This window comes from Giraffa tippelskirchi, chromosome 5 (genome assembly GCF_054371585.1).
Source record: "Giraffa tippelskirchi isolate mGirTip1 chromosome 5, T2T-mGirTip1v1.2.pri, whole genome shotgun sequence".
Classification (NCBI taxonomy): Eukaryota; Metazoa; Chordata; class Mammalia; order Artiodactyla; family Giraffidae; genus Giraffa; species Giraffa tippelskirchi.
The window spans coordinates 99,059,616-99,087,601 of record NC_137279.1 but is presented as its reverse complement, the minus strand read 5'-3'; the positions used below and the strand labels follow the sequence as shown (position 1 = coordinate 99,087,601).

Below are 27,986 nucleotides of genomic sequence, written 5' to 3'. Positions count from 1 at the left end.
CTCAAGCAAAAATCAATTCACATTCTTTTTAAAAGTTTCATCATGTCCAGCCTGTTTCCAAGAAAAAGTTGGCCATGGAATTGGCTTGTTTGTTGGACTTTGGGTCCTTTAATCAGAGCTGACGGTGGCCTCAGCTAAGGCAGTGGCTAAGAGTGGACAAAGATAAAATGATGGACTTGAGGGATTTATAGAAAGTAAATTTGATAATATTTGGTGATATAGGTATTTGGAGAATGCAAGAGAGGAAGGAGCCTCTCCTTGGCTTGAGAAGCCAGGAGATAATGCTAGATTTCACTAAGGTGGAGAATTTAGGGAGAAGAGATGGCTTTTGGAACCAAAAAGCTGCAATAAGTCCTTTGCACCATTAAAGCTGAGATTCCGATTATCCTTCTAGAATACATTCACCAGGAATTAGGAACATTAATTTAATCAGCAAAGGGGCTCAGCTGGAGCTACTCTGGGGGAAGTCCTTAGGAGATAAATAAGGATAATAGAAGGCAGAGAATTAGATGAGATCTACATGGACAGAGGAGCCTAGTGGGCTACAGTCCATAGGGTTGTAAAGAGTCAGACTGAAGAGACTTAGCACTCATGCACCCAGGAGTCAGAAGAGAAGACAGGCAAGGAGGAATAGTGATGGGGCTCATAGATGAAGAGAACATCAAGAGACAGAACAGCCAGAAAGACAAGAGGGCCACCGGAAGAGAGTGTCCCGAAGAGGCAAAGATGGTCATCACAGGGACTCTGACCATACTTTATGTTTTGTACCTCTTTTAATCACCGAGACAATCCTGCAAGGGAAATAAATAGTTTATTCTCATTTTAGACTAGGAAGCTTTGAGTATTTAGCCCAAGCTCTCACAGCTTGGGCAAGGGATTCTGACCAAAGCGCTAGGGCTCCAAAGTTCACATGAAGCAGGAAACACCAAGTAAAGGGCACATACTGGAAGCTGGGAGGGGAACTGCCAGAGGGTGTGTGATTGAACACCAGGTTGATGGCCCCACTGCTTCAGTGGACTCTTCTCCACCTGCTTACCCAGTCTCCACCTGTCTCCTATCATCATGTGGAGAAAAATCTCCACCCAATGCCAGAGCTGAGCTTGTCCCTCATGTGCTGTACAGTCTTTCCATGCCCTCCACCCCATTACCTTCAGAATGGAACCCACACCCACACATCAGAGTCAGTACAGAGAGGCAGAGGCTAAGTGCAAGGTCCCGGACATGACTTTGAGTCCTGGTTCTGCCTCTTACTACCTGCATGACTTTGGCAAGATGCTTCATCTCCCCAGGCCTCAGTTCCTCATCTGTAAAATGGAGATAATGGGACTAGCCTGGTGGTGATGTTTGGAAATATTTAAAGAAACAGTTCCCGAAAAGTGACAAGCAGTGTGTGATTCAAAATAAACCCTAGAAAAGATTATAATGCTATTATTAGCAATTTAGAAAATTGAAACAAAATTATAAAGGTAAACCTCCTTATACACCCTAAGTTATACATCTTCCTTGGGTTTAATTAGCTGTTAACTAGCTAGTTCCCTAGTGAAACCAAGCAGGACCCTGTATGGCTTTCCTGAGCCGGCCACCCCCTCCTGTGCCCCCACCCACCCCACCGACCTCTTGTTTGTAGGAAGGCTTTAGCCTCCAAGGCTCTCCCTGAGTTCCAAAAAACAGTTTTCCCTGGTTCAGCACGCAGAAGTTGGACAAGTTTATTCTGGCCCTGCCTAGTGTCTTCAATTCCCAGCTACTTCCATGACTTGGCAAAACCCTTTCTTCTGTCCAGATATGTGCCCCTCCTGTGTAAGCCTATTGTTTAGTCTGTAGACTCCAGCCCTGTGATGTTTCCCTTCTATGCCCCGCCCCACCCCCAACAACAACCCTCTCACTCCTCAGGCCAAAAGGCAGCATTCTTCTCGGGTTCCAAAAAGCATGTAATGAAAGTCGCTCAGTTGTGTCTGACTATTTGCCACCCCATGGGCTATACAGTCCATGGAATTCTCTAGGCCAGAATACTGGAGTGGGTAGCTGTTACCTTCTCCAGGGGATCTTTCCAACCCAGGGATCAAACCCAGGTCTCCCACATTGCAGGTAGATTCTTTACCGGCTGAGCCATCAGGGAAGCAACAAGCATACAGGTCCTCCATTTTAGCAATTCCTCTAAGATTAGTTTATCATTCTAGTTCCTCACTAGATTCTAAATTCCTCCAGGGTGGGCATTTGGTCCTTTTTGTCTCTGTTGGAGAAGGCAATGGCACCCCACTCCAGTACTCTTGCCTGGAAAATCCCATGGATGGAGGAGCCTGGTAGGCCACAGTCCATGGGGTCACTAAGAGTCGGACACGACTGAGCGACTTCACTTTCACTTTTCCTTTTCATGCACTGGAGAAGGAAATGGCAACCCACTCCAGTATTCTTGCCTGGAGAATCCCAGGGACGGCGGAGCCTGGTGGGCTGCCATCTATGGGGTCGCACAGAGTTGGACACGACTGAAGCGACTTAGCAGCAGCAGCAGCAGTCTCTTTGGTCAGCATCCTGACAGTGCCTACATGGTCAAGAAATGTTTGTTTCATAAGGGATCTAAAACCCTGGCTTCTGAATCCTCACTCAAAAGGACTTAGTATCCTTTTGAATGCTCAAACTACCACACAGTTGCACTCATCTCACACGCTAGCAAAATAATGCTCAAAATTCTCCAAGCCACGCTTCAACAGTATGTGAACCATGAACTTCCAGATGTTCAAGCTGGATTTAGACAAGGCAGAGGAACCAGAGATCAAATTGCCAACATCCATTGGATCATCGAAAAAGCAAGAGAGTTCCAGGAAAACATCTACTTCTGCTTTATTGACTATGCCAAAGCCTTTGACTATGTGGATCACAACAAACTGTGGAAAATTGGGAATACCAGAGATGGGAAGAGATGGGAATACCAGACCACCTGACCTGCCTCTTGAGAAATCTGTATGCAGATCAAGAAGCAACAGTTAGAACTGGACATGGAACAACAGACTGGTTCCAAAGAGGTAAGCCAAGGCTGTATATTGTCACCCTGCTTATTTAACTTATATGCAGAGTACATCATGAGAAGCACTGGGCTGGATGAAGCACAAGCTGGAATCAAGATTGCCGGGAGAAATATCAATAACCTCAGATACCCAGATGACACCACCCTTATGGCAGAAAGTAAAGAAGAACTAAAGAGCCTCTTGATGAAAGTGAAAGAGGAGAGTGAAAAAGTTGTCTTAAAACTCAACATTCAGAAAAGTAAGATCATGGCATCGGGTCCCATCACTTCATGGCAAATAGATGGGGAAACAGTGGAAACAGTGACAGACTTTATTTTCTTGAGCTCCAAAATCACTTCAGATGGTGACTGCAGCCATTAAATTAAAAGACGCTTGTTCTTTAGAAGAAAAATTATGACCAACATAGACAGCATATTAAAAAGCAGAGACATTACTTTGCCAACAAAGGTCCGTCTAGTCAAAGCTATGGTTTTTCCAGTAGTCATGATGGATGTGAGAGTTGGACTCTAAAGAAAGCTGAGCGCCGAAGAATTGATGCTTTTGAACCATGGTGTTGGAGAATACTCTTGAGAGTCCCTTGGACTGCAAGGAGATCCAACCAGTCCATCCTAAAGGAAATCGGTCCTGAATATTCATTGGAAGGACTGATGCTGAAGCTGAAACTCCAATACTTTGGCCACCTGATGCAAAGAACTGACTCATTGGAAAAGACCCTGATGCTGGGAAAGATTGAAGGCGGGAAGAGAAGGAGACGACAGAGGATGAGAGGGTTGGATGGCATCACCAACTCAATGGACATGAACTTGAGTAAACTCCAGGAGTCGGTGATGGACAGGGAGGCCTGGCATGCCTCAGTCCATGGGGTCACAAAGAGTCAGACACAACTGAGCGACTGAACTGAACTGAACTGATCCAGGCCCCTTCTAGCTCTTAGGGAACTCTCAGGAATTTGCAGGCCAACAGCAAGTCTAGAAGAAATTTGTTGCACGTTGCCCTAGAAGAGGGTAGAAGGTAGCTTGCCTGGGCTCTAACCCTTGCCCACAAATGGCTAAAAGCCAACCGTTAGCCTATTTCCAGTGACCTTCTCTGAGGGCAGAGTTCACAACTACTAACCCACTTAATGGGCTGTACTGGTGGCTTAGTGGTAAAGAATCTGCCTGCAATGCAGGAGATGCGGGTTCAATCCCTCGGTCAGGAAAATCCTCTGGAGGAGGGCATGGCAACCCACTCCAATATTCTTGCCTGGAGAATCCCATGGACAGAGGAATCTGGCAGGCTACAGTCCATAGGGTTGCAAGAGTCAGACACAACTGAAAGGACTGAGCCCACACACACACAACCCACTTAATGGGATCAGTGCTTGACGGGCAATGCTTTAGGGAGGGGTTCATATTTGTAGTGCAATGCAGTGCAAGTCACTCAGTCATGTCCAACTCTTTGCAACCCCATGGACTATATGGTCCATGGAATTCTCCGGGCCAGAATACTGGAGTGGACAGCCCAACCCAGGGATCAAACCCAGGTCTCCCACATTACAGGTGGATTCTTTACCATATTTGTAGTAGACTGAGTAATAGCTCCTCCTCCCATTAGCATGCCTGTATCCTAATCCCTGGAATCTCTGAACATATTGTTACCTTATATGGCAAAGGGTCTTGGCCAATGTGATTAAGGACCTTGAAGCAGGGAGATTATCTTGGATTATCTGGGTGGGCCCTAAATGTAACCATAACAGACCTTATTAGAAGGAGGCAGGAGGCTCAGTGGGGAGGAGCTGATATAACGGAAGCCGAGATGGGATGATGAGGTCAGGAACCAAGAAATGCCAGCAGCCTCTAGAAGATAGACGAGACAAGGAATGCACTCTTTCCACAGAGGCTCCAGAAGAATTCAATCTTTCTGACACTTGATTTTTGGCCCCTTAAGACACATTTTTGGCTTCTGGCCTTCAGAACTACAAGAGAATAAATCAGTGTTGTTTTAAGCCACTAAATCTGTGGTAATTTGTTAAAGTAAGAATAGGAAAATAATACACCATCCTGTCATTCATGAAAAACACTAGGTTTTTTTTTTAAATTTGTGGGAAGGGAGATCTGAGTGTGATCAGGAACAGAGTGTGCAGTACACTTGGAAGAAAGGTGGGAGGGAGGGAAGGAAGATAGTAGAGGAGAAAAAAAGGCTTCTGGAATGGGAAACTTGGTGTTCCACAGCAAACAGACTGTCCTCTTCATGAACCCCTTGACCAGCTTAACCCAGAGTTCCTCAGGGCATCTCTATCTTCACAAGTGTCACCAAAGGCCCCTAGACAGTTGACCTCTCCTAGCCATGGACATCTATAGAGCTCCCTGAGGCCACACCAGGGCAGAAAGAGCCCAGGTTGACTCTGCTGTGGTCTGTAGCAGTGGCAAGCTCTTCTTGCTCTTCAAGACAGCTTACACCCAGACTGCTGCCAGGGTGCTGTACTTTTTCCCTTAGGGCTACCGCAGAGAATTACTAGAGAGTTGGTATCTTAAAACAACAGAAGTTGATATTCTCACAGTTCTGGAAATCAGGAGTCTGAAAACATATCAGCAGAGCCATCCTCGCTCCAGAGCTTCTAGGGGAGAATGCTTTCTTGCCTCTTTCAGCTTCCAGTGGTTTCCGTTCCTTGACCTCTGGCAGTATAACTCCAGTTTCTGCCTTTGTCTTCCCATGACCCTCTTCCCGGAATCTCTGTGTCCAACTCTGCCTCTCTCCTTTCACTTACCACATCCTCAATCCAGGATGATTTAATTTTAAGACCCTTAGTTATGTCTGCAAAGACTGAATTTCCAAATAAAGTCACATTCTGAGTTTCTGGGTGGACTCAAACATTTTGGGGGGACACTATTCAACCCACTATCGATGCTGAGTCCTGAGCTCTATGGCCCTCTGGAAGCAGGCCCATACTCCCCCTGGTTTCCCTCTCTAGGTGCCCATGAACTCTTTACCTCCAAAAGGCCCTCAGTCAGTCACTTACACCTGAGTATTAAAGCTAAGAGTGAGAGTCTGCATTCTTACTAATGCTCTCTGTGTCCATGAGTGGGGAGGCTACAGAGGAGGCTGTGTCTCCACTTGGGGAAGCCCAGGCTTGAGGGGCAGTACAGGGAGATGTCTTTGGCCCTTGGCTAAAGGCCTCTGCTAGCCAGGAGATGGCCTGAACTGTCTGGGCAACAGTAGATTGTTCCCCAGATCCATCCGGGAAAAGCCAGAAGGGAAAAGACATAGAGCTAGAATAAGAGTTCAGGGTCTCAGTTTCAATATCTGCAAAACAGTTACAACAAATGTATACACTTCATAGAATTACCATAGGAATAAAATGAGATGAATACAGTTAATGTGAAATACTTACAGCAGTTTCAACACGGCAATGAATTAATAATTATTATTCAATTAACATTATGATGAACACTAATTGATACAAGTCCTAAATATTCCCTTTAACAACAGTACAATCATGTTGTGTAAAGACTAATACATGGGAAACATTGTCTCATCTCTAGATGATTAGCATCTTGAGATTCTGCTAGACTGTGGCCAACATTAAGAATATTTGGGTTCCTGGGTGCCTTATGAATCACAAAAGCCATTCATTTATGTCCTTTCATTTGATTCCACAGCAACCCAGGAAAGGAAGAGGAGGGTTTTTTCTTTTTTTCTTACAGAAAAGAAAATTTCTGGTGAAGATGAGATACCTAGGAATGTGAGTCACCCAGCTAAAAAATGGCCAAGGTGGAATTTGAATCTAAGTTTTGTATTTTACCTTCTTAGTTTTTTGTATTAGAGTCAATGTTTCAGGGGAAAGTGATATACACAATAGCTACAAATAACATCAAAACATGTACTGTAGGGGAGGAAAGATAATTTGCCCTTTTCAATTTTTAGGTGAGACTCCATAATAAAAGAGAGATTAACAAGAAAAAAACAAACAGAAGTTTGCTAACATGTATACATCCTGTATACACAGTAAGTACTCAAGAAAAAAAAAATTGAGTAACACCCCAAGATGGCTTAGAATTCAGACTTAAATATCATTCTTAATAGGGAAAGGGGATGGGAGATGTAGGCCTCTTAGGGGAGAATAAATGCCTTTGAGGGAAAGGAATAGGCCCTAGAATAATAGATGGGAGGTATAATGAAAGTGAAAGTCACACAGCTGTGTCCTACTCTTTGCGCCCCCATAGATTGTAGCCCATCAGGCTCCCGTAGCGATGGAATTCTCCAGGCAAGAATATTGGAGTGGGTGGCCATTCCCTTCTCCAGGGGATCTTCCTGACACAGGGATCAAACCCCGGGGTCTCCCACGTTGCAGGCAGATTCTTTACCATCTGAGCCACCAGGGAGATGTGATAGTTTGTGACAAAGTTGGTCTGGGTATGGTCTTGACTTCTAGTCTCCTCTCCTGTGATGAGTCAATCTTTCCTGTTCAGTGTAATTCCTGGGAGAGGGCATTTATGACAATCAAGTTTCTTTTGGAGAATCTGTTCTTAGGCAGCTAATGGGAGTTCAGAGAAAGTCAGCCTCTACATATCCTGTTTTGCAAGTGACTACAGCTCAAAATTATCAATATGCCAAAGTGGCATATTCTGGAGTGGCATTTTCTGTGACCTTTCAGTACAGTAGAAGGGACCTCTCCTGACCTCAACCCCCAGTAAAAAACACTTTTACATTGCTTCTTAGTCACATTCACAAAAGAATATAAATTGTAATAGGTTAAAAAAATGATATTTACTATTTGTGATATGTCAGGAAGCATTTAACAAGAGGCTTCCTGTGTGCTGTTTTCGGTCTTGCATAAATCCTCTGTTCCTTATTAGCTCCTGAATGTAGGGGCAGAGGAGCTGCAGGCAGTTCTAGGGAACAATAGGAATCTATGCATTACTGAACTGAACTGATGCATTACCTTTGCTAGCCTTTCCATAAGGTGAAAAGTAACCACTTGCAACTCTCTTCCCTTCTGATATGGAAAGTAACTATTTACAACCTCCTCTCTTTGAGACAGATTCTAGCCTCATGTTTCCTGGATGAATTTTGATCCCTATCTCTGCTGAAAAAGCTATCTTGTAAGACAGTATATATATGCCCACAATATGTTTAATAAATGCCTTTGTTCCACCAGAACATCGGTCCCAGTGTCTTTCTTCATTTCTCTCTCTCTCTCTCTCTCTCTGTCTCTCTCTCCTTCAGGCTGCTTCCACGGAGCACAGGTGTCCGCCGTGTCTACTTACTTCCCCGGGCTTTCAAGACCTCTTCGAGAGGGCGCCCTGAGCCTACGTAGATGGTGCTAGCTCTTTGTCCTGGAGTTATATTGGCATACTGTGTAAACCAGGAAATATCAGCCTCTTTTCTTTCTTCTTTCCTTTACTTTCTTATCGTCGACTCCGTACCACCAGGTTCCAGTCCATTAAAGGACCGCAACAGTGATATACTCTGATATTTTTCTCTTCTCTTCTTAAAAAAGGGGAGGAAAAAGGTGATCTCTATCAAAAACCAATTTCATAACCCACTAATAAGTTACAACCCATAGCCAGAAAAACAGTGGCTAGAGGACACTACAAAGGATAAAGTAAAACTCATCTTACTTATGTTTTAAAGTCAATATTTCTCTGAAACATGCCTTCTGAAATTCTCTCTTCTTGAACACACAACCTGATGCCTGTCTTTGTGGGGAAGTGATACCCATGTGAATAGCAAGAGTGGAAGGCCTATCATGGAGGATGACAAAGAGAAATGCAGGTTGAGCTTTGTGGGAGCTGAGAGGGAAAGGTCAATTCCAGCTGAACAAACAAGGGAACCCATCCTGTAGGAGATGATATTTGAGGTGGGTTCTCAAGAATATTTAGGATTTGAGACATGTTCAGATTGGGGGCGAAGGAATGTGGTGTAATCCAGGCAGAAGGGACAGTGAAAACAAACAAACATGTAGCACGGACAAAGGGCAATAAGGAGAAGTGAGTTTTTCATGCTGGGGACATTAGGGACCAGTTTCAGGGACCTCAAATGCCAAATTAGGGATAGGCTAGGTTTACATAAGGAAATGAACAATGATGTTTATAACAGCATTTTTGTGATGATGGGGAATTGGAGCAAATGTGGGTGTTTGTCACTGGGAGAGAGGGGGATAAAGTGTGCTGTTTGAAGTTTAATGCAGTACTTCAGTCAACAGAGTGGACATTTCTGTCACAACATGGATAGCAAAGAAAGATGCAGATGTTTTGAGGCAGTAGAGAGGCAAAGGTCAATGTTTAAAATATAGGTTAGAAAGGGAGAAAGTAAAAAATAGAGTAAAATTTAAAACAATACCACTTACATGCATTCTGAGAAAGCAGACATTTGCTAGGACTGAGAAAGTAAAAAATCTGTTCTGCCATTCATCAGGCTGGGATAATCTAGCAAAGAATTAGAGGAAACACAAGTCCCCAGGACATACAGCTGTAGCTACAAAGAATCAGAACGAACCCCCTTCTTTGAGTGACCACAGCTTTCTTATTCACTGAGAAACCACGTTCTCTTAAAAATCATAGATTATTAGAACTTTTTCTTTGTGAAATCTTATCAGTGAGAATGAAATATCCTCTTCCTGCCCAGAGGACCTAAATCACTCTGACGCAGAGAAACAGCCTTGGTTTTCAACCCGGATTGTTGTTTACTTGCTAAGTCGTGTCGACTCTTTTGCGACCCCATAGCCTGCCAGACTCCTCTGTCCATGGGATTTCCCAGGCAAGAATACTGTAATGAGTTGCCATTTCCCTCCCCAGGGGATCTTCTCCACCCGGGGATTGAACCCAAGTCTCTTGCGCATCCTGCATTGGCAGGCAGATTCTTCACCACTGAGCCATCAGGGACTAGATAATAATTATTTATAAAAGAAGTAGATACAGATTTTCAATCACCCATATTAAATGAATGATTAAACCTAGTCTCCCTAGTCACAGGGATAGTCTTTCAGCTAGAGGTCAATTTTGCAACCCGAACAGAGCTGCCTCTCAGGCTTACTCCCTATGCCACAATTACTGATTAGCCATATTGTGATCAATGTTAGCCTCCCTTTTAAAGGACCAGAGTTATTCTCTCAGAACAGCTGGGGCAATGGGATGACCCAGAGGGATGGGATGGGGATGGAGGTGGGAGGGGGGTTCAGGATGGGGAACACATGTAAACCCATGGCTGATTCATGTCAATGTATGGCAAAAACCATTACAATATTGTAAAGTAATTAGCCCCCAACTAAAATAAATAAATTTATTAAAAAAAAATAAATAAAGGACCAGAGTTACCCAGACCATGTGGTACAACCAAATATGACTAAGAATTGCTGATAAAGTTTTAAATTTTTTACTTTGATTTTTTTTCTTTTGAAGGTCAAACTAACAGCAGTGCTATAGACTACTCCTCTAGTCACAGGACATAAAATGGATTAGAGAGGTTTTGAGCCTAGGATAACAGAAGTGAAACCCTAATACTTTGTTCTACTTGAATAGAATAGGTATTTGTGAATATGTCTTATCTCCTTTCTGAATTCCTTCCAATTTGAAGGCAGAAATTTTACTGTGGAACCATCATGACACAAAGTTGGATTGCATTAAAAAGCAGAAGAAGGTGGCTTCCCTGGCAGCCCAGTTTGGTTAAGACTCCATGCTTTCACTGGAGTGGGACAGGTTCCATCCCTGATTGGGGAACTAAGATCTCACTTGCCATGCAGAGAAGCCGTGGGGGGGGGCGGGGGGGCGGGGGGAAAGGTGGAGAAAGGACTGGAAACAACACAACTATCCATCAAGTGACTGAAATTATCAATTGTGGCCATAAAATGGAATACAACTCACCAATACAAAGTCATGAACTACTGATACATGCACCTAAATATGAATGAATCTTTCCCTGAGTGAAAGAAGCCAGATACAAATGATACCCATTGTATGATACAAACTATCTAGAATGATATAAAGCAAACCAGTGGTTCTCTGAGGACAGGAACAGAGCCAAAGGAGGACACTGATGAAGTGGGCAGGAGGGAAGAATTATAAAAGGAGCATGAAGAAACCTTTTGTGGAGGGGGGGGGAACGGATATCCATTATTTTGATTGTAGTGATATTTTCATAGGCATATACATATGTCTAAACTTAACAAATTGTATTTTAAACATGTACAGTTTATTGTATGCCAATTACCGCAGTAAACGATTTCTTTCTGTTACTATTTTTAAAGAAGAGATGAAGATAGAGAAATTAATTGAGAGGTGTCATTTGGGGTGAAAGATTATGGCCTTGGCTTGAAAGAAAGCTCTGGCCAAGCCAGAAAGAAAGAGCAGTGCAGTATAGTCCTGGGAAAGAGCAAATGGGTTTAGGGGAAGATGACTAGAGCAGAAAACCTGTATGCGTAGCAGCAGGAGATAGAGCTGTGAAAGAAGGAAGCGGCAGATTATGGAGGGCCTTGAATATCAAACTTTTTTAAAGTGTACATTGGGTTGTAGTTCCACCACTTAACTTCCGAAATGATCCTGGACAAGTTATTTAACTTCTCTGAGATTCAATTTCCTTTACCTATAAAATAAGAACAGAACCAATCTTAAGTGGTGGCTGTGAAGATTAAATGAGGCAATGCATGTCAACCACTCAGCAGAAGACAAGGTAAATAGTTAAGTGCTCAGTAAGTAGAAGCAAGTATAAAAAGTATTGTTATTAACTCCAACTTGGGCTTCCCTCCTGGCTCAGCTGGTAAAGAATCTGCCTGCAATGTGGGAGACCTGGTTTGATCCCTGAGTTGGGAAGATCCCCTGGAGAAGGAATGGCAACCCACTCTGGTATTCTGGCCTGGAGAATTCCACCAATTGTATAGTCCACGGGGTTGCAAAAAGTTGGACACGACTGAGCAACTTTCACTTCAATAAGCAAATGTATAGAGACTTTTGAGAAGGAGAAAGAAGAGATCAGAGGTTCTTTAGGAGGATAAATCTCACCATCAATAATCACCTCCCCTCCAGAGTTAAAATATCAACTCTAACACTTCTTTCCCCTTCTTCACTGTGTAACTTCCTTCCTAGTAAACACCATGCCCAGGAGGAGCCCACAACCAGTAACCAAAGCTCTCTTATCTTAGTAAAAGTATTTCAGCTGGTGAGCCCTATGACTATGGGGACAAACTAAACAGAGTTGAGCTATGGCCTCTGGAATGGAAAATGAGAGCCCTTCACACACAGACTTTCAGCCACCACAACTACCACCTCAAGTCTTTCAGCCACCACCTCCACCATAGACTTATACCCAGGGTGCATCCTGAAAATAAAGTAGGTGATATTTCTCTTTGATTTTAAAGCATAAGTATTTCCCCCCAAATACAGGTTTTTGGAGAGGGATCTTACTTTCTCAAGTCCCTTAAACATTGAACTAAGAGTTTATTCTTTGAGAGTTTCTGAGGAGAAGCCTTTCTACATCTCAATTTCCTCATCTGTAAAGTGGGAGACAATAATGGTAACTATTTCATATAGTTTTTGTGAGGATTAAATGAGTCAATACGTGTGAAGGACCCAGAACAACATCCGACAGACACATACTAAGTACTCTGCAGGTGTTTTCTAAACTTTGTTAAGAACTTTATTTTTTCTATTTTATTTATAGTGCTTCTTGTTTGTCGTCATGACCTTTGTTACATTTTGTGCTCATGCATTTTTCAATTACTAAGCATTAATAATGTTCTCCTAACAGACTATTTCAGCCCCACTACCCTTCTGGAGTAGAAGCAAATTTGGTTGATGGTTTATAAATATTCACCTTCCATGTCAGAGGCACTCAAACATCGCTAAACATTTGCTTAGACCCAGTATGGTTTTATCTATTTCATTTAGTTAGAAAATATATTACAGATAAAAGAATGCAACCAAGCTTTTAAATTAACTGCTAAATTTATTAATAACAATAGCATATACACACATTTGAAAACACACATGTAAGAAACATTAAGATTTATTCAGTCTGTGATAATGTCTGGAGTCCATTTGGATTCATGAAACCCCTGCAATCAACTCCAGGACCCCTTATCCAAAAGCAGAGTTGAATAACTGATCAGACCATCAGTGCCTTTATCAGCAGAATCAAGGCTTGGACAGAAATACACAACATTCCATAATTACAACGAAATAAAACTAAAATGCAATCGTCCTTGCATCTGAGGGTACAAAGGTGGACAATGTTAGCTGCATGACCAGTGGACCACTCACTCTCAACCTCATTTTTAAAGGAATATTACCATTGTCTATCCCCCCCCTCCCCCGGGATCTTCCTGGATCTTCCTGGATCAGGGATCCAACCCGTGTCTTCTGCACTGGCAGGCAGATTCTTTACCAGAGCTACCAGGGAAGCCCCAACCTTGTCTATTTTATAGGGTCTCTTGAAGAGCAGATGAAACGGTGAACGTAAATGAAAAAGCTCATCTCAGTGGGGAAAGATCAGGATGGAAGGAGAGTGTCATAAATGCAGAAAGGAAAAGGATCTTCCACGGAGCAATGTTCTGAATTTAATGAAAATCCAAAAGATTAGACCAAACTGAAAAACATAAAAGGAGGACTTAAAACTGCCACCTCTCCTTAGCACACACACACACAAAAATACAGCCCTCCTCCCAGCTGTTGCCCTGAGGTGACCACAGCCAACTTGGGAAAGGAGCTCTGAAACATTTCCATTTTCATCATGTCTTCACATACATCTAATGGAAATGAACCCCACCCATCCATCCATGGAAGCGATTTTAAAAAGGAGAGGGACAGAAAAATCAATTCAACAAATACTAATTCAGTAAGTACTTAAGTGTCCACGGTGCGCCAAGCACTGGTTGGCGGGGACAATAGAGAGGAAAACCAAACCAGTAAAGTTTCTGTTAAGGTCTTGAGGAAGATGGTAAACAAGAAAAGAAACTGTTAATAGCAAAACAACTTCTGACAGCTGCTAGGAGGAAGATAAAATAGTGAGGGACCAAAGGCAGGAAGGGGAGGCGCAACTTCCTTAAGGTGTCTGAGAGATGACGTTTGGGACCAAACTAAAACGACTAGTGCCTTGCAGTGACTCGACGCCGAAATATTCCGAGAAAAGAGAATTAAAAGCAAAAATGATCCACAAACCAGGAAGTAACAGGAATTTCACAGCGCCAAAGTCAGCGGCGCAAACCAGAACCTTTGAATTCCGGAGCGGCGGGAGATTTTGAATATTCACGTCCAATCAGGGGAAGGCTGAGACCAGGCAGCACGGGCTCAGTCCTAAGTATCCCGAACCGCTGGTGTCCACAAGAAGCCACACCGCAAGGGCCTAACTGGTGATCCGGCACCCACGCAGCTGTCAAACTCGTAATTCTTCAGTGCTGAGATGCAGTGTTCGAAGGACCCGGGCTTGGTCGTGTCCGGGGGTCCGTTCTTAAATGTGGATAGCTGAAATCACTCACTTCGTTTTGGAACACCGGTGAAACGTACCCAACAGAGCCACCAGGACACAACAGTCTAGGAGCAGTCTCAGTATCCTAATTTAGAAGTGACTCATAGGAAAGCTAAGCAGCAGTGAGGGTTAAGACGCGCCCTAAATTCAAAAGCAAAGCCAGTCACGTGCCAGGAATCTCAAGTCATAAGGACTTAAAAAGCTACGTGTGTCATCTTCCAATACTTTTAGCCAACTAGAATAACTTACTTTGTGAGAAATTGAGGAAAAACAAGTGAACAAGGCTCTTTTCTGGTGATTAGGTGGGTGGCTCTGAAAAGAGCCTTTGGAAAATCAAGCGGCTTTGCGACTCGTGCGAGCGCCGCGTCCCAACAGGGACTCACTTGGAGCTGGTGTACTTGGTGACCGCCTTGGTGCCCTCGGACACGGCGTGCTTGGCCAACTCGCCGGGCAGCAGCAGGCGCACTGCCGTCTGGATCTCCCGGGACGTGATGGTCGAGCGCTTGTTGTAATGCGCCAGGCGCGACGCTTCGCCCGCGATGCGCTCGAAGATGTCGTTCACAAACGAGTTCATGATGCCCATGGCCTTGGACGAGATGCCGGTGTCCGGGTGCACCTGCTTCAGCACCTTGTACACGTAGATGGAATAGCTCTCCTTGCGGCTGCGCTTGCGCTTCTTGCCGTCTTTCTTCTGGGCTTTGGTGACGGCTTTCTTGGAGCCCTTCTTGGGCGCGGGAGCGGATTTTGCCGGCTCAGGCATTGTAGACCAACACCGTTTGGCCAAAAAAAAAAAAGAAACATGAGAATGGGCGGGCCTGACCCATTTATAACCACCGTATGCAAATTAAGGCTCCAAAAGTCTTACATTTCCATTGGTCCGCGGAGAGACCTTACGTTATCAGTAAGAGTTACGGAACAGCACCGACTCTTAACCTTATTGGCCATTTCTGGAGCCAATTTAGGACCAATGAAAAGCTCGTTCCTGACCCCACCCCTCGGAAAACTTATAAAGGCTTTCCAAGTGCTGCTCTTTTAATCGTTTGCCGAGGGAATCTGAGCTGTGGGTGTACGAGTCCTGCCTTTAGTCATGTCTGGTCGCGGAAAGCAGGGAGGCAAGGCCCGCGCAAAGGCCAAGTCGCGTTCGTCCCGCGCAGGCTTGCAGTTCCCGGTAGGGCGAGTGCACCGCCTGCTGCGCAAAGGCAACTACGCTGAGCGGGTGGGGGCCGGCGCGCCCGTCTACATGGCGGCGGTCCTGGAATACCTGACCGCCGAGATCCTGGAGCTGGCGGGCAACGCGGCGCGAGACAACAAGAAGACGCGCATCATCCCTCGTCACCTGCAGTTGGCCATCCGCAACGACGAGGAGCTGAACAAGCTGTTGGGCAAAGTCACCATCGCCCAGGGCGGCGTTTTGCCCAACATCCAAGCCGTTCTCTTACCAAAGAAAACCGAAAGCCACAAAGCCAAAAGCAAATAAATCCTTCCAAAGTAAACCAAAGAACAAAGGCTCTTTTTAGAGCCACCCAAGTTTTCAAAAAAAGAGCTAATGCGCTATTTCGTGATCAGCCCTTTATTTTGACACTTTGGCGGTGGCTCTTAAAAGAGCCTTTGGGATGAGTGGGGATGGTATCAAGCCTTTTAATTACTTATTCTTGCCAGGCTTGTGACTCTCCGTTTTCTTTGGCAATAAGACTGCCTGGATATTAGGCAAGACGCCGCCCTGGGCAATAGTGACACCCCCGAGTAACTTGTTGAGCTCTTCGTCATTTCTCACGGCCAGTTGCAAATGGCGAGGAATGATGCGCGTCTTCTTGTTGTCTCGGGCGGCGTTGCCCGCCAGCTCCAGGATTTCCGCGGTCAGGTACTCCAGCACTGCCGCCAAGTACACCGGTGCGCCGGCCCCCACCCTTTCGGCGTAGTTCCCTTTGCGCAGCAGGCGGTGCACTCGCCCTACGGGGAACTGAAGGCCAGCGCGGGATGAGCGCGACTTGGCCTTGGCTCGAGCTTTGCCTCCCTGCTTTCCGCGGCCTGACATTATTGCTAAAACTGCAGTTACAGCCTCTTTTTCAAGGAGAAGGATGTGGCAAGGATAACCAATTTGATGTAATTTATAAGAGCTACCGGGAGGGGTGAAGGGAAGTGGTTTGATTGGCTAAAAGCGGAGTCCGATCCAACAGCCAATAGGAAGGCGGGAAGCAGACTCTTCGTTTGCATCTTGCGCTACGAGGAAATGACGGCCTCTGTAAGTACCTACCAATCGTTGTGAGCCACATTAAAGCCCTTTATTTGCATGCCAGGATTTTTAAAGTGAAGGCTTTCAAGCAAAACGCTCTTCTTTTTTGCTTTATTTACCGAGTGGCAATTTTTTTCTAGCTTACGGGTGGTAGGTTTTTTTCCGGTTTACACCAAGGGACATCCTCAAAAGGATCCTAAAGGGCTTCAGAGAGCCTTTAGCAGATGCAGTTACTCCCACTCAAGGGTCCCGAATTCTGAAGCTAATTATCCCTTGGAGCCTTGAATTACTAAGTTCCTCCTTTTCTGGCTTGTCAAAGCCAGACTACCTTAAAAAAATATAGGACTACTGAGGCCTTTTCTTTTCTCTCAATTTAGTTGTTGCCTGCGGTGTTGGCTTCGCCCCATCCCCACCCGTCTCTGTTCCTCAGACTCCGGTTTAAACGAGGGCCATTCCCTTCTCAGGGGATCTTCCCAACCCAGAGATCGAATCCGGGTCTCCAGCGTCGCAGGCAGGTGGATTCCTTACGATCTGAGCCATCAGGGAAGCCCAGAATAGAATGTCATCCTCCTCTTGACCTCCAGGAGGCGTCCCAAACCGCCTTCAACCTGAAGGCGTCTTTCCCTTGGCCTTCAAAACGTCGCCCTCCGCCTTTCCTCATCCTGCTTCTTTTCCTCTGCCCGTGTTTAAATCCCAGTGTTCAGCTCGGCTCTGCCTCCCTACTCGCCCTTTCCGCACACTCCTCCATTCTTCACTGTTCCCGAAGTCATACCCAATTCAGGGCTTTCATCTAGCATTTGTTGCAGAAGCTCAGGCCTATATACCTGTTTACTGGATACTTCAACCTGTCTGTCCTAATAACTCAAGCTATCCAAAAGCCAACTCATCCAGTAACCCGCCGCCACCCCACCCCACCCCACCCCCAGCTCCCCTCTCTTTGTTCTTTCCCTGAATTGCACCAACAGTCTTCCCGATACCTAAGCTAACATCTACAGTTTCCTGCATTTTACAGCATGTATTCATGAGTATTCCTGAATATTCATTGGAAGGACTGATGTTGAAGCTGAAACTCCAATACTTTGGCCACCTGATGTGGAGAACTGACTCATTGGAAAAGACCCTGATGCTGGGAAAGATTGAAGGCGGGAGGAGAAGGGGATGACAGAGGAAGAGATGGTTGGATGGCATCACCGACTCAATGGACATGAGTTTGAGTAAACTCCAGGAGTTGGTGATGGACAGAGAGGCCTGGAGTGCTGCCGTCCATGGGGTCGCAAAGAGCCCGACACGACTGAGCGACTGTACTGAACTGCATATATACACTGTTATTTAACTTCAGCCTTTTCCTCCATGATCTTAGACTTCAGCAACAGTTCCTAGAGACTCCTTTGCCCAATCCTCCACTTAACCTTCCATAGAAATCTTTCCTGAAAGTTCCATTTCTTCCTCCTCACTCAGCCTCCCATCCCTGGGAGTTCTATATCTGCACACCATTTTCATCCTTTGCTAAATATCCCACAAAGTTGAAATGTCCTGGGGGCTGTGCAGAGCTTCGGAGCTTTATGTCTAAGTGCAGAAAGAATTCAGAGGCAATGTGATAGATTAAAAAGTGATTTGTTAAAATAGGATATCTGTGAGGCTTACAAGCAGAAGGGTGAGAGGGTGCCATGCCCTGAGAACTTAAGTGGGTTACAGTTGTATAATCAAAGAAAAAGGTGGGTAGGGAGACTACCTTCTTCCTCATTCTTGAGTAGGTATCAAGCTTCCATCATCACACCCTCCTCCACATCCACAGGGGTGTTTTCTCCTCCCTGCATGGTTAACCCGGGACTGTCATGGCACAATAGAAATGAGCAAAAAGGCAGTAACATGTACTAAAAGTAGTAAGTCATCTCAAGTTTCAGTTTAATGTCACCCTTTCCTTATATTTTTTGTTTGTTTTTAATATGTGCAGAGAAGTTTGTCCTAGGAATCAGTTTATTGAGCTCACAGGGCAGGATGTGGGTCTCATGCCACCGTTGTTTTATCGTTTGGGGGTTTCTGTTGTGTGGTTTTGTTGCTAAGCAAGCCTGCTTGGTTTTGAAGTTAAGCAAACCTGAATGCTTGAGTGATCATTAACTTACAGGGGTTTCCCATACATTTTTCTTACTTACAATCCTCTAATGGGATTAATTTGTTCCTTTACTTTGTTCCTATCAAGGACAGAAGGCAGAATGCTATAGAGAAAAGAATAGACTTATATTTTTACTTCCTGAGCTCTCTTCTAGTGTTCCTCTTTTATCCTCACCTTTGTCCAACTGACATTTACTGAGTACATGCTATCGGGCAATGGCTACACAGATAATTGAGACTAATACAAAGAAGTCTGTAATGAGATGCCTCTAGAAAATGAAGGAAAGCTGACTGTAAGTTAAAACAGTTAATATCAGCTATCTGTAGAGCTTACCCCTGGTAAGAATGCTAGTGTAGATTTACGAAACCACCAAGTCAAAAGTCATGGGAGTGCTTCCTCAATAATAGGATGTAACTGAAGATAATTCTAACCAAACTGATTATAGCATTTCAGAAGATGCGTGTATTAATGGAAAGACATGGTCGACAGAGCTTCTAATGGGGCAATTACAGTGGGAATGTGTTGCATTTCTCTAATACTATGTGTTTGCTAGACACAAAGGTTTAGCTATTATACAAGATTCCCTGGTGAAAGCATCAGCTTGTTCTCATAGCTGGGGTGAAATATTTCCGAAGACTGTTCAACTCTCAACTATTTCAAGGTTAAAATATGAGACTGAGAAGGGAAGAACAAGTATGGGACGATTTATCTATCACTAAAAGTTAATTAATTTGCATTCTGAACTCTTCATCAACTTCTCGTGTATTTTGTTAGTGTAACTTTCTCCCCAAGAAGCCAGTCAACTCTGGAAGTTCTAATAGTGGTGGTTTAGTCGCTAAGTTGTGTCTGACTCTTGTGACCCCATGGACTGTAGCCTGCCAGGCTTCTCTGTCCATGGGATTCTCCAGGGAAGAATACTGGAGCGTGGTGCCATTTCCTACTCCAGAAGTTCAAACAGTGTCAGCTTTTTAGGCCTACAGAGCACAGAACAAAATAGTGCAGACTCCGCAACAACTCTGGTACCCTTCAAAGCCCTACTTGAGGGGCCAGCTTACCTTCCACTCTCTTTGACCTCTGATCTGTTTTTACTTCTATTACAGTGACCCTGTGCTACTAGGAAGAGTGAAGGGAAAAAGAGATTACATTGAACCCTTGTTCAATAAGATAAACCCTGTGTTAGGGGCTACCTATGAAGTATTTAGATATACAGTACCGGATATACGGTACCAGGACCCCCAGTGGATACTAAAATCCAAAGATGTTCAAGTCTCTACATAAAATGGTGTGCGTGAGTTGCTAAGTTGGGCTTGCCTCATAGCTCAGTTAAAGAATCTGAGAAGAATCTGTAAAGAATCTGTCTGCAATGCAGGAGACCCCAGTTCAATTCCTGGGTCAGGAAGATCTGCTGGAGAAGGGATAGGCTACCTACTCCAGTATTCTTGGGCTTCCCTTGTGGCTCAGCTGGTAAAGACTCCACTCACAGTGCAGGAGACCTGGGTTTGATCCCTGGGTTGGGAAGATCCCTGCTTTAGTCGTGTCCAACTTGGCAACCCTATGGGCTATGGCCCGCCAGCTTCCTCTGTCCATGGGATTCTCTAGGCAAGAATACTGCAGTGGGTTGCCATGCCCTGCTCCAAGGGATTGAACCCAGGTCTCCTGCATTGCAAACTCTTTACCACTGAGCCAACAGGGAAGCCCTATAAAATGGTGTAGTATTTGCATATAACCTACGCATATCCTCCCAGATAGTTTAAAGTCTTTCTAGATTACTTTTAATACCTAATACAATGTAAATGTTATGTAAATAGTTGTAAATAAAATGTAAAACTATGTACATAGTTGCCAAGGCAGGGCAAATTCTAGTTTTGCTTTTTGAAACTTTCTGGATTTTTTTTTTCCAAATATCTTCCACCCACAGTTGGTTGAATCCTCAGATTCAGAACCTGTGGATACTGAAGGCCAACCGAAATTGTTTCTCAAATAAGGAAACCAAGGCTCAGAGAAATTTAAGCACTTGCTGAAGGTCACCCAGACACTTACAAAGACATAATTAGAACCAAGGTCTGCCTCACTCAAAGTCTGTGCTCTTCATCCCTCCAAGCCCATTGCTTCACTAATGACATTACGGGCTTCATGAAGTCATTGTACCCAGCCTTGCTTCCTCCCTCTGTTACAGAGGGAGGGAGAGCTGGAGAAATATTTTAGAAAAGATGATGCTAATTCTCTTAAAAGTATAGTTTTATTTGTTTATGCAAAAAAAAAAGGTTATTACCCTTCTAAGAGCCAGGTGGAAGGAATAAAGGACTCCTGATTTAAAGGTGAAGAAGACATGGTCTCACCCTTAAAGTGGTCACAGAAAGGAAGTGAGACCAAGATCAAAGCACAGGACAGAGTGCTTCAAGTCTGTCAGCAGGACATGAACAAAGAGATGTGGGTACACTGAGGCTATCTGTGTGGGAGTAGGAAAGCTTCAGGAAAGAGGAGGTGATATCTCGGTGGAAATGGAACCAAGAGGAGGACTTTGTGGGTCAAGAGGAGACCGAAAGCATGCTAGCCAAAGGCAACTTTATGTGCAATGGCAAGGAGCTGTGGGAAGGCCTGGCTGATGTCATGAATGATGTGCAGCTCAGTATGGAGGGGGCTGAGGGTGGAGTTGGGGAAGGGTGGAAAGAAGTATGGTTGGAATGATAGAGTGGAGCTCGAATGCACTAAATGTTTGATTAACTAGATTGCCTGGTTAGGAATTCTGTTGCTTTCAGTTAAAAATCCCAGAGGTGTTAAAGGGATTAAGATCCAGTCTATTTGTGAAGGTGTTTGGCATTTGCAAATAGCCTACTCTGTTATATATTTTAATGGCTCTGGTAAGAATGCTGGGAAAGGAACTCCAGAGAGCAATAGATAGTAACTGAGGCTGATATAGTTTGTAGGGCATTGGCCTATCTGGATTTATCTAATAAGGATTTATAGCTAGATGAAATCTAAAGTATTAAATCTAATTCCACCCCTCTCACTTCCCTGGTAGCTCAGACGGTAAAGCGTCTGCCTACAATGTTGGAGACCCGGGTTCGAACCCTGGGTCAGGAAGATCTCTTGGAGAAGGAAATGGCAACCCACTCCAGTATTCTTGCCTGGGAAATCCCATGGACGGAGGAGCCTGGTGGGCTACAGTCCGGGTCGCAAAGAGTCGACAAGACTGAGCGACTTCACTATCTAACCTATCACATGCTCTGTAGATCTCACTCTAACTCTCCAGCTCTTCCTCCCTCTGTAACAGAGAGGAAGCAAAGCTTGCTTCATGAAGCCCATAATCTTGTTAGTGAAGTAGTGTGCTTGAGGGGATGAAGAGCAGACTTTTGAGTGAGGCAGACCTTGGTTCTAATCGTTAGGTAGTTAGAATAGGAAACAGGAGTCCAAAATGGCGGTGGTTAAAAGACAAGGAAGGGAAAAGCCCGAAAAAATAGAACAAAGGAAGGTCTGAGGACCGGAGTGAGGACCTCAGGTAGAACAAACAGCACTCCTGGCTAGCCCAATTTACATAGGGCAGGCCCAGGGGAGAGAAAATAAACGTATAAAAAGAGGAGCCAAAAGGGCCGGGGGTCGGTCTCTCCCTCGCGCTGGCGCACTCCCCCACTCTCTTCTCTTCCCGTCTTTGAGTCAGCATGCCCTCACATCTCGAGGATGGATTTTCCTGCTATTTTCTAAATAAAATAGAGCTGTAACACTGATCTAAGAGCTATAACACCGTCTGTCCAAGAGCTACCACATGCCGAGGGCTCTAACGTCCATCGCTTCAAATTTTTGTTGAGACGAGACAACCAAGGAGAATACACTCACCTGACATAATCATTTCTTTGTGTCTGTGTGACTTTCAGCAGCAAGTGCTTAAATTCCTTTGAGCCTTGGTTTACTTATTTGTGAAACAATTATAGTCGGCCTTCGGTCAACAAACCACTCTCCAGATGCTAGCTATCAACAGTAGACTGTGGTAGCCAGAGTGATAGAAGATACAACAGAAGTTCATCAAGTAAAGAAAAACAATATACCCTACCATAATAGAGTTGTTAGAATAAATGAGAATTAAATATAAGGAGCCTAGTACAGAGCTGGAACCTGAGAGGCCAAAATGCTGGAGTAGGAGGCAGAATAACTAAATGGTTAAGAGTTCAAATTCTGCAACCTGACTCCTGAGTTTGCTTACTAGATCTATGACCATAGACAAATCAATTAATTTATTATCTAACCTGTAAGGGTCTCTGCTTCCTCAAAATGGTAAAGCAAGAGTAATAACAGTAGCTACTTCATGGACTTGTTGCAAGAATTAAAAGAGTTCATTTAGAATAGTACCTGTCACCAACAAAGCATCCTCCCACCATTCCCCACTACTGTCACTGGATTAGCAAATTACAAGGCACTCACCAAAAACAAGTGCTAAAGGTTCCAGGTCTTTAACAGCATTCTAATTGCTTTACTTCTCTCTCTAGCCCATTTCCTGTCTTCACTCAGATTATCTTTCACCAGACTACTGCTAAAGGCTCTTCTACTCTTGCTTCCACTCTTTTCATTCCCCTAATATATTCACACACTAACCAAAGTGATCTAAAGAAAATCTTATTCTTTTCTCACTTTATACCTTTTCCCAGGTGATTGCACTCCCCTCCTTCCCACTTTCCCACCTCCCCCCCACCATCCATGATCTCATTTCATCTTCAACAACTCTTGCTTCTCAGATGCCAAAATTAATAAACAAAATCTTAACGAGAAACAGAATATTACATAGACTCAAAATATCTCCTACAATTACAAATGGAAGATAAAAATTTTACAATATTTTCTGAGCGATACTACCTTAATCAACTGATCAGAATTATCATTAACAATAGGACAAAGTGAATTATATGCCTCCTATATAGTTCAGTGAGAAGGATTCAATATCACTTTGGCAGTTTTCCTGCTAAAAGTGTATGTCCTAAATCTGAATCAGAAAGAAACATTAGAGAAACCCAAATTAAGGGATATTCAACAAAACAAATGGTCTGTCTGTGCGTGCTAAGTCACTTCAGTCGTGTCAGAGTCTTTGAGACCCTATGGACTGTATAGCCCACCAGGCTCCTCTGTCCATGGAATTCTCCAGGCAAGAATACTGGAGTGGGTTGCCATGCCCTCCTACAGGGGATTTTTCCAGCCCAGGAATCAAAGCCTGAGTTTCCTGCATTGGCATGTGGGTTCTTTACCACTAGTGCCACCTGAAAAGCCCAGATGGTCTGTACTCCTCAAAATGTCAAAGTCATGAAAGACAAAGACTAAGGAACTAGTCCAGATTAATGGAGGCCATAGAGACATAACAACTGAGTACAACATGTGATCCTAGACTGGATCCTGGCCCAGATTTCTTTTTTTCATTTTATATAAAGGACATTATGGGACAATGACAAATTTTCAATAAAATCTGTAGTACTGTATCAATGTTAATTTCCAGAATTTTACAATTATACTGTAGTTATGTGAGAAAAAAATTTTACTAAGAATGCATTAGCAAATATATATTAGAGCTCTTCAGAGAAACAGAACAAAAAGATACATATGCAGAGAGTAAGAGCAAACAAGCAAAAGAGATTTATTATAAGCAGTTGGCTCACATGATAATGGAAGCTGATAAGTCCCTAGATCTGCAGGGTGAGTCAGCAAGCTGGGAACCCAGGAGAGCTGGGAACCCAGGAGAGCTGATTGTGTAGTTACAGTTCAAGCCTGAAGGTCTGAGAATCAAGAGAAGCAGTGCTGTAGTGCCAGTCAAAAGCTAACAGGCTGGAGCCCCAGGAAGTGCCAGTGTTTCAGTTCAAGTCTGAAGGCAGGAAAAAAGCCAGTGTACCAGTTCAAAGGCAATCAGGCAGGAAAGAACTCTTTTTCAGAGAGGGTTAGCCTTTTTGTTCTGTTCAGGCCTTCAACTGATTGGACAAGACCCAGCCACAACAGGGAGGGCAATCGGCTTTACTCAGTCTACCAATTTAAATCTCATCCAAAACCACCCAAAATAACATTTGCCCAAATATCTGGGCACCCTGTGGCCCAGTCAAGTTGACACTTAAAATTAACCATTGCAAGTAGTTAGACGTAAATGGGCTCTATCTCTGAAGCTTACTCTCAGGTGGTTCAGAAAAAAATTATATATGTGTAGATAGATAAGAAATAAAGCAATCATGGTAAAATGTTAATATTTGGATAATGTGGGTATCCAGGGTGAGCGGTGTACAGAATTATTTATACTGTTTGTAGTTATTTGTAATTTCTGTAGCTCTGAAAACACTTAAGAAAAAGTTAAAATGCATACACAAACACAACCATATATCCAACATGACATCTCTTCTTGTGTATCACAAAGACACTTCGAACTCAAGTCCAAAAAGAATTGGGTACCTAGTCTTCCCTTTCCCCACCCTTCCAACCCTTCTTCCAAAATTCTGTATCTTAGGGAACAAATGCCATCCATCTTGATGCACAAAGCTGATAATTATCCTTCATACTTTCCCTCCCATAATTAGCCCATCAGCACACCCTATGGGTTTTACCTTCCTAATGTATACCTTGTACCCACAATTTCTTTCCACCTCCACCTCCACCACCACCATGGTCCAAGACATCAACATTCTCACCTAGACTGCTACACTAACCTCCAAACTGGTCTTCCTACTTGTGCCATTACCTCCTTTACAGTTCTCACACTGAAGGCAAGGAACTTTGCAAAATACAGATTTAAAGATGGCAAAATGCAATGCATGATCCTTGAGTGACTTTCAAAAAATAAAGGCACTAATGAGACATCTGGGGAGATTTGAATATCAACTGTATTAGATAATAGTATTGAACAAATGTTAAATGTCTTAGGCGTGGTAATGGTATTGTGGTTATATAGGAAAATGTCCTTTTCTTAGAAGATATATGCTGAAGTATACAGCTGCTGCTAAGTCGCTTCAGTCGTGTCCAACTCTGTGCGACCCCATAGACGGCAGCCCACCAGGCTCCGCCATCCCTAGGATTCTCCAGGCAAGAATACTGGAGTGGGTTGCCATTTCCTTCTCCAGCACATGAAAGGGAAAAGTGAAAGTGAAGTCACTCAGTCGTGTCTGACTCTTAGCGACCCCATGGACTGCAGCCTACCAGGCTCCTCTGTCCATGGGATTTTCTAGGCAAGAGTACTGGAGTGGGGTGCCATTGCCTTCTCTGACATATACAGCAATGAAGTATAAAGAGTTTTCAACTCTCAAATGATTCAACAAAAATGGTAACAGTTTTTATTTTTATTATATATACACATATTCAAAGAGATTAAAAAGCAAATATGGAAAAATGTTAGTAAATATAGATGAAGGATAAATGAGGTGTTCATTATACTAACCTTGCAATTGACCTTATGTTAAAAAAACTTTTTTAGTGTGATAAGGGTATTATAAGAGAATCTCTCTCTTATTAGGAGGAGATATGTATTAGAGTACCCAGGGATGAAATGTCATGCTATCTGCAATTTATTTTCTGAAAAAGTATACAAATACATTTTTAAAGTATACAGGTATACATAAAGTGCACGTTTAGTCGCTCAGTCATGTCCAACTCTTTGTTACCCTATGGACTGTAGACCACCAGGCTCCTCTGTCCATGGGATTATCCTGGTAAGAATACTGGAGTGGGTTGTCACTTCCTACTTCAGGGTAGCTTCCCCAGCCAGGGATCGAACCCCGAGTCTCTTGCATTTCCTGCATTAGCAGGTGGATTCTTTACCACTGGGCCACCGGGAAAGCCCCAATATATATATATATATATATATATATATAAAACAAATGTAAAAACTAGTGAAAGGTAGAGGATGTTGTTTTGTATTATTCAATTTTTCTGCAAATTTGAAAACTTTCAAAATTAGAAGTTGGGGAGAATACATATATGGAGAAATATATAAAATATTAGGAAACAATAAAATACTGATTGAATTGACGAGTTATAGATCTTTGGTAAAATCTCAGCCTATTATATCCCTGCTGAAAACCTCCTCTAGCTTCCTACCTCTCCTAGGATAAAAACAAAACTGCCTAACAAGACCCACAAAGCCCAGCAAGATGCCTCTTCTCCCCACAGCCTAGGGCACTGGCTTGCTTCCCACCACCATCATCTCTGCCCTGGGGGCTCCAATCATAACTAACTACACCCAAGGAACCACTCCCCCGAAGTGTCTCCTCCTGGCCTTTGCAGTGCAGCTACCATACTATGAGGGACTGAGAAAGGGGTTTTTGTGTCCCTTCTAAACGGTTTACCTGTTTCCTCTGTTCCCCTCAAGCTGAATGACATGCCACCGTAGTATCCTGCTCTTAGTGCCATAACAGATCTTAGCATGCAGTATTGCAACGGTCCGATCACTTGTCCATCTTCTCCAGTGTTCTGAAAGCTGCCTGAGGACAGGGCCTGTCTTACCTCCCCGGCCTCCAGGACTGGTCTAGCGCACAATAATTATGTATTCGATAAAAGAAATGGACTTCCATTTTCTAGTATATAAAATAAAAGTGTTGGGCTAGATCTACAAGATCTATTGGCAATAAAATGGATCAATCCCCATTGCGCAGGAATTCTCGTTTTCTTCGCAACTCCTCGGGTTCAGAACCTCCTACGACCTCAAAAGGGGCTTCCCCGGTTGCTCGGCGGTAAAAGAATCTGCCTGCGCTGCGATGCAGAAGACTCAGGAGACCTGGATCTTCCCTATAGCTCAGATGGTAAATAATTTGCCTGCAATGTAGGAGACCTGGATTCGATTCCTGGGTCAGGAAGATCCTCTGGGGAAGGGAATGGCAATCCACTCCAGTATTCTTGCTTGGAGAATCCCATGGATAGAGGAGCCTGGCGGGCTACAGTTCGTGGGGTCGCAAAGAGTCGGACACGACTGAGCGACAAACACTGCTCTACTGCTGCTATTGCAGGAGACCTGGGTTCCATCTCTGGGTGGGGAAGATCCCTTGGAGAAGGGCATGGCATCCCTTGGAGAAGGGCTCCAATAGTCTAGCCTGGAGAATCCCATGGACAGAGGAGCTTGGCGGGATACAGTCCTTAGGGACGCAAAGAGTCGCAAAGACACGACTAAAGGGACTGAGCATGCACGCACGCACGACCTCAAGAGACAAGCAGAGACTACAGTTCCCGTGAGCCC

The 27,986-nt window shown here is 44.0% G+C and overlaps 3 protein-coding genes and 1 long non-coding RNA gene across 4 annotated transcripts; 1 reads left to right on the top strand and 3 right to left on the bottom strand.

Annotated features, from left to right (window-relative positions):
- Nucleotides 1–7: 7 nt before the first annotated feature.
- Nucleotides 8–27,962, bottom strand: LOC145505529 (uncharacterized). Its single transcript, XR_014053095.1, has 2 exons — nt 27,103–27,962; nt 8–4,977 (listed from the first exon to the last, which is right to left on the bottom strand). It is a non-coding gene; the product is annotated as an uncharacterized LOC145505529 (long non-coding RNA).
- H2BC21 (H2B clustered histone 21) lies at nt 12,922–15,258 on the bottom strand. The gene has a single exon (XM_081487897.1). The coding sequence runs from the start codon at nt 15,217–15,219 to the stop codon at nt 14,839–14,841; it is 381 nt and encodes a 126-aa protein (XP_081344023.1). The 5' UTR covers nt 15,220–15,258; the 3' UTR covers nt 12,922–14,838.
- On the top strand, nt 15,512–15,947 carry H2AC20 (H2A clustered histone 20). Its single transcript, XM_081487896.1, has one exon. The coding sequence runs from the start codon at nt 15,547–15,549 to the stop codon at nt 15,934–15,936; it is 390 nt and encodes a 129-aa protein (XP_081344022.1). The 5' UTR covers nt 15,512–15,546; the 3' UTR covers nt 15,937–15,947.
- Nucleotides 16,014–16,544, bottom strand: H2AC21 (H2A clustered histone 21). Its single transcript, XM_081487895.1, has one exon. It carries the CDS (start codon nt 16,492–16,494, stop codon nt 16,102–16,104), a length of 393 nt encoding a protein of 130 aa, XP_081344021.1. The 5' UTR covers nt 16,495–16,544; the 3' UTR covers nt 16,014–16,101.
- Nucleotides 27,963–27,986: the final 24 nt, after the last annotated feature.

Coding starts and splice junctions, on each gene's coding strand:
- H2BC21 (XM_081487897.1), bottom strand. CDS start 15,219: ATGCCTGAGCCGGCAAAATCCGCTCCCGCGCCCAAGAAGGGCTCCAAG.
- H2AC20 (XM_081487896.1), top strand. CDS start 15,547: ATGTCTGGTCGCGGAAAGCAGGGAGGCAAGGCCCGCGCAAAGGCCAAG.
- H2AC21 (XM_081487895.1), bottom strand. CDS start 16,494: ATGTCAGGCCGCGGAAAGCAGGGAGGCAAAGCTCGAGCCAAGGCCAAG.